The sequence below is a fragment of the Parasteatoda tepidariorum genome, chromosome 8 (assembly GCF_982258835.1).
Source record: "Parasteatoda tepidariorum strain Cologne lab strain chromosome 8, Ptep-v5.0, whole genome shotgun sequence".
NCBI lineage: Eukaryota > Metazoa > Arthropoda > Arachnida > Araneae > Theridiidae > Parasteatoda > Parasteatoda tepidariorum.
In genome coordinates this window covers 48,743,202-48,755,587 of record NC_141762.1, presented here as the reverse complement: position 1 = coordinate 48,755,587, position 12,386 = coordinate 48,743,202, and the positions used below count along the sequence as shown (strand labels likewise).

Sequence of the window (12,386 nt, the reverse complement as noted above, 5' to 3'; positions counted from 1 at the left end):
GGTTTCTTGAGCTTTCGGTGTGTACAAAAAAAGATTTTTTAAAGTTGCTTATCACCGTTGGCTAATTTCCTATTACATATTTGACAAAACAAGTTCACATGAAAAAGCAACAACAGGCACTACTATCTGAGAATCAGTTAAATATAATTCCTTTATGCAGATCGGAAAAACCTTAATAAATTTGTAACAAATTGTAGCTCGATAATATTTACCTTGAATTTTATTGTTTGGAATAAAAAATTAGTTCAAAAATGAAAAAAAAAAATAAAACTTGGAATCTAATGTTATGCAAGCATTAATCAAGAAATGACTTTGTATCATTAATGCTTCTTATATTATTATCAAATAATTGGAACCTTTTGTTAAGAATCAATTTCACTCGAAGTATTTCATGCAACTTGATATTGATCTGGGATGTATATTAGAAAGAATGTTTTCATTTTAATTTGAAAAATACTGGGTAACGATTTAATGTAAGTTTAAGATATCATCAAAGTGTAATTAGGATAAGCTTTTACATATCTTGTCAATAATTAAATCTGGTTATTTCTTCATAACAAATAAGCACTGAAGAGTATCAGTACTTATAAGCACTAAGGCTCTTTAGTGCTTACTTCCAAAAACTCTGCAGGTTTAAAAGTATTTTTGTAAGTATTTTCATTCTGCATATTGACAGATAATAGTATTTGGCACAGTAATGAAATGATCACCTGTCTTTGCTAGCTACACAATTTGTACTTTTATGCATTATTCTACTATTACACTTAAAAAAGTTTTTTTTTTCAGAGACATTTTTGGAAAAACCTCGGGTAGAATTGAAGTATTGGTGTGTTACTTTATGTACATAAAACTAAAGATCAAGGTTTTCTTTTCTAACCAAAACAAAATATTCTTAAACCAGCTTTTAACCCTTTCGCGCCGACTGTCACATATACGTGTCAGCTAGAAACACGCTCACTTCCCGGCTGACACACCCGTGTGCCAGAGCGCTTTCTTGTTCACCCCAGGTCATCACATATTTGTGCCAGCTCTTCGGAACGTTTTAAAAAATAAAATTTCTTCCAGAAGATGGCATTGTATGTTCATATGGTTTCAGATACAAGTAGATTTGACCTTCTACTCAAGATGAGAGTACATTCACGTGGTTTTTAGGGGGAAGGAATGTTTTATGACGGATCTGTAATTTCGCATGTGGTATTTGTTTACAGTAAGCAGGGGAGGTTTTTTCTCTCGCTTCTTTGATTTTCGGTTTAGTTTTTAGTGGACAGTTAGATCTTGTAGATCCCTGTTTTAAAATTTTTCATACGAAAAAAGAACTTTAAGTCATATATTTAGTTTTCAGATATGTATTGTTAAATGTTATTAAATAATAAGTACATAATGAAAATAAAATGTGTAAAATATATATTCAAACAAGAAATAACTTAAGTAAATAAAGTATCCATAGAAATATATATAAAGCATATGTCACTTAAATACTTTACAGAACAATATTAAACAACGCGTTGATATTTCGGTAATTTCATGGAATTAGGCTTAACAGCAAAAAACTCTCCGGCCCTGGAGAGATACACGCAAGAGAGTAACGGTAAGCGCGCTTTCACGCTTCCCGTCCCGAAAGGGTTAAAAAAAAGATCATTGTCCTCTTTACACACAAGAAAATTTTATTAGATATTAAACTAAAGATCAACAGGATTTTATTTTTAGATAGAAAAAAGAATAAAATCAGTTTAAAAAATATATATTTCTGTTCTAAGTTCATTGAAAATTAGATAGACAGTTTTGAGAATTAAAAATCTTTGAGAGGAATCTAGTGTACATCTGCATCAAAATACCGTTTCGAAACAAATATATCATCTCAGAGAAAAAGCATTTAAAAAAAATTCAAAGATATTAAAACCAGACAAAATATAATTTCAAATGTATTTTATTGTTCTTATTTAGTAAAATTTATAAATTAATTTTCTCAGTTAAGACACATTTGATTATTGCTTATCAGAGAAAGAGAGAGAATTTTTTTAGTGTTGACAAAAACATATTGTGGTTACTTTTCATAACTTTTTACTATATTAAAACAATTTTAAGTCTTGTAGAAGTTATAATTAACTTGATTATTATGACAAGGTTCAAAAATGTAATTATTTCTTAATTTAAAATTTATGACTAAAATTTACCATAATTTTAATTAAAATGTAATTATTTCTTACAAATAGAAAATTTTGTTGAAGAAAACATATTGTAGTAACTCTCTACACTGTTTAAAAAATTTTAAATTTTGTAGAAAGAATTAATTAGTTACATTATTATTATGAATTTTTTATTATTATTAACATAAAATAAATTAGGTTGGAGTAAACATACTGTGATGTCTCAATAGCTATCTATAAAGTATAATTTTTTTGAACAGTTTATTTATTAAAAGAACATTATTAGAAATAAAAATATTCAAAGCATAGAACATAAAAATAAAATTTTTTTTAAGAGAGAATAGAATCAATCTCATTGTTTTTAATATTGTAGGGACACACAGATTCCCTATTTTATATATACCAATTCGACTACATTTTCATTATATTATGAAATTGATTAAGATATAGCAAGATATAGTAAAAACATACTATTAAGGAAACACTATTCTAACTTTAAATTATACTTGAATAAAAATACAGCATTTTAGCTTAGTTTAAATAGAGTTTTGAGTAATAGTTTAGAAGGATAATAGGAAATTTAGAATTGTCAATTTGAAATTAAAGGATAATTTCTGAAACGATGCAATGAAATTAAAAACAAAAGTGCCATGTAAAAGTCTTACAAAAATCTCGCTATTTGTATAAGCATGATAATGCCACATTGAATGACAGTAAATGAGTAATAAAAAGTAAATAGGCACCGTTAAATGGACGAAAAAGTTTTAAGTGTATCAATTAACAAATATATATATATATATATAGCTTTGAACTCTATACACATCAAGTCACTTTGGCATCATTGTTTGAGCGGCCAGGATAGTGAAATTCATCAACCTAGAACAAAAAGTACACATACTGTATTTAGATTTAAGGAAACTAATACTAAGTAATAATGAGATAAATATTAAAAACTTTTCAACTAATAATGTATGGAATAGTGGTTTTCAAAAAACAGTGTTGAGAGCAGTGTTACCCCTCTATCAATTTTTGAAGAGTGAATTTTTAAAGAATCCAACGGGGGAAAAATCTGCAATTTCAAATTTTTTAAAATTTTATTACTGTCTATATTTGAACTTTAGTTCATTAGCTTCTCAAAACCTTTTACATTTTTGAACTCCGATTCTTAGAAATGAAGTAAGAGTAGTTTCTTCATATGCGGGCATATGAAACTGAAACCAAAAGTAAACTCTTGAAAACCAAACTAAAATTATTTTGTTACGCTTTGAGTATTTTAACATATTTTTATTAGAAAAAAGTATATTTTTAAGCCAAATAAAAAAATTTTTTCAGAAATTAATTTTCAAATTAAAAATTTTTTATTGTCAGAATTTTCTTACATTTCAGAAATTTCTCACATTTTATATAGATTTTCTGAAGAATGTAGATTAAGAAAATTTCTTTATGCTAATACGAATTTAAAAAAGAGTTTATTAAAGGATTCTTTAATGTTTTTCATGCAGATTTTGTATAAAATTAGCAACGTTTTGAATTAAAAGCTAATTTCTAAGTGTGAATTTGTTATTTTTAGCAAGCTTAAGTAAGAATATTTTGAATCTCTGTTTAAAAACTAAATATAAATGTATACATTTCTATTTCATTGTCTCTTTAAAATTTGGCAATTGGAATTTAAAATTGGAATGTTTATGGCTGTAGTTCTTTTACTCATGGAATACCTAGGTACACAATATTAGTATTATAATCAGGGTGGCCTCCCGCCGCAAAGAAAATACTGGAATCGGGTATTTTTTTACTTGTCATCGTGTATGTTTTCTGTTATAATTTTGTAATTGTGTTGTCTGTAATAAACATAATTGTGTATAATTGTGTTGTCTGTAATAAACATATTTTCTTACCAGATGATAAACTTCACCACACTCTGTATTATTATCACAGACATTATTATATGGAGGCTTTAAAGTGAATATTGCTACTTGGGATACACTGCCCAGAGATGAAGATTCCGGAGGAGGCTCACCGATCCCATCAAATCTCACTGTATAGTCTGGATAATCATCAAGGATGCTTTGGCACCTAAAAAAATAAACAAAATAAAGCTTCAGATTTTGAAATTTAAATATAAAAGTTAATTAGGTTTGACAAAAAGGTGATTCTGTCCCAGAACAGTGTGATTCTGTTCTGAATCCCACATACATTATGTCCTACAATCTTTGAAATCCTGCTCAAGTTATTTTATTCATGCAATTTCTCACACAATATTTTCTTTAGAACATCTTGACTTAATTATTTTGCTTAGATACTTTAGCTTTTAATTACTTTAACTTATATTTTTGAAGAAAACAAATTCCATTTTCATAACAGTCAATCAGAAATAATAAAAATCCTAAATTTAAACAATACTTAATAAGTTTCTAGATCGAAGCACTTTTTTTTAAAAGTACATAATATTTTTTTAAACAAAATATGCAATATGAATGTATTCATTTTTGGATGTATTGATGAAGTAAAAAAAGCCATAAAGCACAAAATTTCTTGAAGTGAGTTAATTTTCGTAAGTAAGAAAGATAACTTTTGGTGCCATGTGTAAAGCAAGTGACAGTGTTTAAAATCAAATGCAGTTTGCCAGACTATGATCTGCTAGTCACAGATGTCAATGATTTAAGATTGTTAGAAGAATAGGTTCACTATTCCTTTTCAGAAGTAGTCAAACAGTAAAAATTCAATTTGTAAACAATAAAAATCACATATGTCAGTGATTCAGCAAGCAAAGAGGTTTATTATTCATTCTTAAAAATTGCTAAACAATAAAAATCAAATTTGTCATAAATAATTAGCTATTAAAATGAAATGAAAATATCATCTAAACAATTTTTTCTAGATGTTGATATATAATATTTTTTAGTTCTATAATCTGTATAGAAGTTTTTGTTAAGAGGCTGAATATTCTCGCATAGGTCACACCACTGTTAGAAATAATTAATATTGTCAGTTTTAACTTTGCCAACACACTATAGGTATTACCCTCCTTCTACTGATTTTACATTATTTTGTATCAATCCCATCAAAAGAATGAAATTTTTTTTTTTTGAAATGAGCTTTGTTACCTTTTTCTAAAACTTTGACTAACTATGAAAAACAATTTACAAAACACTTGGAGCTTGAAAAAGAAAAAAATTGAAATTTTTCAGCTATTGTAGTATGGATTGAGGTATCACTCTTAAAAGAGTAATCATCCTTACATTATTTGTAAAAAACAATGTCATGCAATCTTTTTTATAATTATTAGGAATTCAAAAATTAAAAAAAAAAGATTCTAAATTGGTTTTAACAATAAACTAAATACACATAAATTTAAAATCACTGATCTGTAAGAAAGGATTTTGAGGGCTGTATGGAAAGTATACATAGGTTTCTGAATGGTATACTACTTAAGAAAAAACATGAGATAATACTTAGTGGCCGCCTGAGGTCAAAACCTGAAAATTGGCAGGTCAGAGCAATTAACAATAATGAGACAATATTGACACAGAATCATTTCAAAGTTTCTACAAAATATTATCCTAAGAATGATATAGGTCGTAGAAAAAAAATTTAGAAATAAATGAAAAAAAAAATGAATGATGAAATTACATTACTATAGCTCTGCAGAAAAATGAACAATTATAAAAAATTACCAATCTTTGAACTCCTTCCTACTCCATTCAAATTTATGGTCCCAATGACGAAACCCTTGCAGATTGGGAAAAAGAACATTAAACTCACTGTTCGGAGTGGTGAAAATAGCAACTTTAGGTTTTATGAAACCAAATATATTTTTTGTAAGAGGTAACAAATCTTGAGGCTGTAGATGTTCCACTCTGAAAAAAAATTTGATTCAAGATTGCAAAATATCAAAACATAGACTAAATAATAATGATAATAAAAGATTAAAATGAAATTTTGGAATATCGCAAAAGAGAAATCTGTGACGAGTCACATGAACATGGATTTAGTGACATTTTATGACACGGTTTAAAAATTTTCTAATTTGATTTTTTTTAGTTTTACTATTAAAACAATAATTATTCTGTATAGGCTACAAAAAAAATGACACACAGAAAAATTTTGTATTTATGAGAGCAGAATTTTGGTAGGAGTCATGTGAAAATGGATTTAGCAACATCTAATTTTTTTTTAATAACACCTCTTTAGTTTCGAATTTTATGATACTATTAAAATAATAATTAATCTGAATAGGCAAGAAAATTAGTGCATGAAATAATTCTGTGTTAAGTTAAAATGGTAGTTATACAATATATGAAAATATCACTTTTTAGATAAATGAAACAACAAGATAGGTTTTGTTGAACTCCCATGAAAATTGTTGTTGGTATTAGGAATGCATGCATCACTGAAAATTTTTTTCAGAATAATAGTGTTAAAAATGTATAAAATACATTGATCTAGATTACAGAAATGAATAATTTCTTACAATTCAATGCATGTTACTGCACTAAAATTCTTAAATCTACTATCTTTTTCCAAAGCACTTCCTTTGAAAATTTTAATATCTAAGGGTTGGTGACGTTTAAATACATAATCCCATGCTGTTGGCCTGGCACAACGAACTGTGTTTTCTAAAGCATGTTCTAAAACATCTACACAAGCTATTTCTGTAACAAAAGGAAGTTTTTTCAAATATTTCACAAATTTTCCCTCAGCACATCCAAAATCAACAACCTGAAATGATAAAAACAGTCATTAATTTTAGCTAAATTTTTATAAGCAAATTAGTAAATAGAATTCTAATTTTAATAGAAAAGTTAATATAAAGAGACAATTTTTTTTTAAAAAGCTAAAGTATGCTAAATTCTTCAAGCACATATTATTACATGCATTAATTATGGACACAAGAAAAACTTTTGAGTGAAGGTTTAATCAGTTTTTTCTCCAATTTAAAGCATGTGGCATTTACGGAACACTTTTATCCTATATTTTCTTTAAGAATAACAAAAATTTGCACTAATTGTTGCTATGTTGATTTTTTTAAACTACCGTATGATAAACTGAGGAAAATATAAAAATTTTTATTGTAGACATATAATTTTTTTTATAAAATAATTTAAATATTGACAATTAATTTTATCAAGCATGTCCTAACAACAAATAAAAAGAAAAAGTTTATGGCTTAATGGAAAATATTCAATTGATTAAATTAGTCAGCACATTTCAAACTGAATGATTGGTAAAGTAGTTTTGAGCAGGAAAAAAATAATTTTTCATTTTTTTATTTTAAGTTTTTATAACACAATTCTGGAATAATTCTAAAACAAATGCTTTATTTTCAGGATAACATTAATGAAATTACATTTGCCAACTTCAGTGTGTATAGTTGAGAACAGATCATAATAATTACCCATAATTACAAAATTTTGAGCTAATGATGAAAAAAAGTAAACTAAATGGATCAATAAAAATAATTGTTTGAGAGATTCAGACATAAAACATTTGAATTTTGAATTCTAAATTTAGCAAGCAAAATGGGATAAATGTAGTCTGCTATAAATATATATATATATATTTTTTAAAAGAATTGAAAAGAAATGCTATTTATGAAGTTTGAATACTAAATTTAGGAAGAAAAAAATATTTAAAAAAAAGAAAAAAAAATGAATGACATAAATCTTAACATTTGAAACCAATTTATGAGAATAATAATCATTGCTCCAAATGAAGGAAAATCAAGTAGTTTTAAAAAGCCTTTTTAACATAATTGAGGTTTTCTCACTTTATTTCTTATTTAATACTAATAATTTATAATTCAGGAACACATTTTGGTTCAGTACAAATGATTTAATCTCACATTATGCAATTATAAGACTTGAATCCTTAAAGTTAAAAATAGTTTCATAAAATTTTTGAATTGTACATGAATAATTAGCAATGAAAATTTAAAAACATAATAAAAGGAACTATGTCTAAATTTTAAAATGTAATAAATATTTTTTCTGAATTTAACGTTTAATAATAAAAACATAAATATCAAGCCTGAATGTGAATTTCTTTACTTATATACAAGTCGTCTTGCTTCTATGTAATAAACAGTATTATGCAAGACGAGCGATTAAACCTCACTTCGGCCGGATCACACTATTGGTTGAAAATGACTACACTGTTTGGGGGAAAACCCATGCTGTGTGTTGCATAGTATTTTGGCGACAGATTTTATATTTATGATGGTTTTCAAACGCGCTCTGTTTACACGTGATATTAATGTTAAGTAATAAAGACAAAATTCACAGTTTTGTGGTAATTTTTATTAGAATCTAAGTAAGTGATATTAAACTATACTGCTTTTACGTCATGGGCAACTGGGGTTGATCTAGAAATGCAGGGGGGAGGGGCTAGCCCAGAATTTTGGTCATAACTTTGAACTAAATTTGCATGTTGCTAGATTATGAAGTTTTTAAAATTATTCATAACACAACTAAATTGCGATGTATTAGTAAATTTGAGCTTATATTTATTTCAATTTTTGTTACTTTATAACTGTAAAAGATAAAAGAAGGAATGAATTCCAAGCGAGCATGTGTGAATAAGAAATTTGTCGCCAAAATCATGCAAACACCAGCCAATAGCCACCATCTCCCTGCCCCCAAAGAGTGATGTCATTTTCGACCAATAGCGTGATTCGGCCGAAGTGAGGATAAATCGCTCGTTATGCAAGGGTAGATATAAAGAAAATTATTTTCAAAAGATATTACTAGTCTATTTACAATTTCATTGGACCATTTATATGTCTTTAGCAAATTTTTTCATACAAAAAGTTCATAAAGTGAATTTAAATGAAAAATTACAATACAGAGAAACATATTTTTGATGAAATATGTTATTTTGTGATAATAACAGAAATCAAAACATGAAACCAAAACAGCAGACCATCTTTTTTACATCAATTGCTTATTTGGGACAAAACTGTTAATCGTTTTATGAAGGTCCAAGTCAAATTTTAGTGGTTCCGGATCAACGTTCATTGAGAGCCCAACTTTTATGCATATAATAATGGTATTTTATCTCGATACAGTTGTAGTATATTCATGATGAATGAGTTTAATTTAAAGACGTAAAAGCTACTTAAAAAAAAAAGAGAAAAAAAGAAAACAGTTAAAAAAATTTTTAAAAAATATCCTAAAATTCATGTATATATTTTTTAAAATTTTTTCTTTAATTGTAAATTTTTTAAGGAATTTTCCTGTTGGAAAGAAACAAGATTAATAATTTAATGGTTTTTATGACTCATAGTTTGATAAGCAGTGCGGAAAAAATAAAATACATGATTTTCTTTCATTTTTACCTTTTTTTTAAGAAAGACAATGGAATATTAAAAATATTTACTATTAAATTCACAGGTATTTAGAGACAGTGAAATTTTCATATGCAAAAGATTGTGATTTTTAAAATTTATTTTTTGAGATCAACCTTGATAATTTGGTGTCAAATTCTAATAAGATGACTATGATTTATTAAACATTATTACCTACTTACAATTTCTTTACACAGCAGTAAATATACATAAAAAACTTTTTAAAAAATGCAGGGAATTAGAACGGCATTAATTAAAAAAACATCTTTTACAAATTTTTTGTTGCACATGAGCAAATAAAACCCCATTTTACCTCTTAACAGAAAAACAACATTTATAAAAACCACCTGAGGAGATGTCTTTTCAACCTGCATATGTTTATACCTTTATTTCAATAGCACTTAATGTGTACAATATATTATTGTGGTATATATGATATATATACCCAGTATAATAACAGTTTAATAGATGTTATTATATTGCTTATCTTCAACATCTTAACAAACAGCATTTTTAATAGAAAAGGGTTTTTTTGATTTCTAAATAATTCATGTTAAGAAATTGGACTGAAACTAATTATCACTGTTATTCTGCTCAACTGAACAGTCATTTATTTATGGTTGTCAAATTTAGATTGCTCCATAGCCATTTTTTCTTTTTCTTTTGTCATTAAAATCTTAGATTTACAACTTCACATGAACATAATTTCAGAAATTAAGAAACATGTGCAATTACAGTATAGTAAATCTGATAAAATCTAGACAGAAACATGATCGTATGTAGGACAAAAGGTAATGAAAGTGTATTTATATGTAGCAGAAAGATCACTAATTTACATTTTGGTGTAAAGGCCATGAAAAAAAAAATTAAATAAAAACTATTAAGTCAATAATGGCTAAAAACACAAAATCGAAGGTAAAAACTTCACCCTCTATTTCACAAATCAATAAACTGATTGCCCAGAATTTAATAATACACATAATAACAAACTTTTTTTAAAAATAAAATGAATTAAAAAAATACCAACTTTTTCTATACCAGGAAGTTTAAATAATGTGTCTCTAACTGATGTGTATCTTTGCATATAAACAGGAGGATCAAATACAGGACCACTTTGTTCGATTATTGCTTCTTTATTATTTTCTGAAGCTGCATTTTTTAAGCTATCAATGTTTGAACTTTCAGACATCTTCAGTTCATTTGCATTCAAACTGTATAAGACAGAAGAATAATAAACAAATTAAATAGTTGGATATAGTATTTTAAATAGCATTACACATTCAAACTATTAGTATGAAATGAAACACAAACATATTTTCTAACTGAACATTTCTTTAAGATTATCTCAAACACAAGAGTACACCAGGGACCAAATGTGGTACTCCAATGGTTTATTTACTGCTCTTTGACATCAAGTGAAAAAAAAAAAAAAAAAAGAAAACTACTTAAGAATTTTTTTTAAAAAAACTTTATTTTAAGAACTCTGACAAAATTACAACAAATAAATTTATAATTTTACTAAAAAATTTGAAACATTTAATGAACTTTTATAATTATGCCATTTTAAAACATGGATGCCATCTTATAAAAGGTTACATATCCCCATATAACAGAAATCATTTATATCCATTTATCAGGTATCATCAGTGGAGATTTAAAACAGTTAAGATTATGCTGAGAAATATAATTTTTCCAAAATAAAATATACATATATATACTGTAGATATTAAAAAACAAACAAATTTAAAATCAAAATAAGACGAAAAAAAATCTTAAAACTAGGCAGTTTAATATATATAAACAGTATGGGATTCCAAATCTGGAAGACAAATTAATTAGTTACATAAATATATCTCAGGAACAGTTAACTATAGAAAATCAAAAAACTTTTTAAATAACAAAAATAGAATAACATATTTTACCCAAATTCTGTTATTAAGGAAAAACAATGATTTAAAAATAATTTCCTTTCAGTGTAAAAATACAGTGTCTAACCAGAAAATTATAATATTCACAATACTGGTAGTCTTGAGCATTCCGGAATTAGGGTTCTATAATGCTAATCTTTCAATTTCCTTTCCAATTTAATAGAAATTTTTGTAAAAGGGAAAAAAAAATTGCACATTACCAAATAACACAATACTACTCTTTACTAATTGATAAGTGATCTAAATTGATAAGTGAAATTATTTGTCTGAAATCGTAATTAAATTAAAATAACTTGCAAGTCTGTGGTCTAATTTTATTGTTTACAAAGCAGAATACGAAAGAATTGCAGTTAGGTAATCGTCAGGTGACAGAAGAGAATTAAGTTAAAAAAAATAATAAATAAGTGAAAGCATGATTGAAAAAAAAAAAAAAACGAAGAAAAAAAAAGGATGAGATGTTAGTAGCCAGCGTTTTATTAATTTGAAAGAAGGACATTTTAGAAGAGAAGAAACATTAAAAATCAGATTGAAAACAAAATTAATTCACATAATATTTTTTTAATATAAATAAAATCTTTTCTAAAATTTCTTTGCTTTCTTAAAACAAGTATCCCTACAAAATATGTTAAGTTCGAAAAAATTAACACCAAGAGTAAGGTACCTATATCAATTTTTCTTTACATGAATAGGACAAACATGTCTAAGGATGTTCATAATAAATGCATGAGATTTCGTTCTTAATCATATTTATTTTTTAGTGTTCAAATTATTTAATTTGTAAAAGTAATTTATTTGTTTTAATTTCACATAAAATAAAAAAAAGTTTTTAGAGCAGCAACTTAGTGGTTTGTTTATGTCGTTCGTTTCTGGCTGCTCGTTTCTTTTTCTTTAATTCTCTGTAAAAGAAGCATTTCCGTTGAACTGGATCTTTTTTTCTTGACGGCGGTTACAAGGAAAATTAGTTTATTT

At 26.4% G+C, this 12,386-nt stretch overlaps 1 protein-coding gene across 1 annotated transcript; it reads right to left on the bottom strand.

The window, feature by feature from the left end:
* Positions 1–1,911: 1,911 nt before the first annotated feature.
* On the bottom strand, positions 1,912–12,295 carry Hen1 (Hen1 methyltransferase). Its single transcript, XM_016065878.4, has 6 exons — positions 12,079–12,295; positions 10,517–10,700; positions 6,619–6,866; positions 5,822–6,004; positions 4,043–4,220; positions 1,912–3,023 (listed from the first exon to the last, which is right to left on the bottom strand). Exons 2-6 carry the CDS (start codon positions 10,676–10,678, stop codon positions 2,970–2,972), a joined length of 825 nt encoding a protein of 274 aa, XP_015921364.1. The 5' UTR covers positions 10,679–10,700; positions 12,079–12,295; the 3' UTR covers positions 1,912–2,969.
* Between the last annotated feature and the right edge of the window lie 91 nt (positions 12,296–12,386).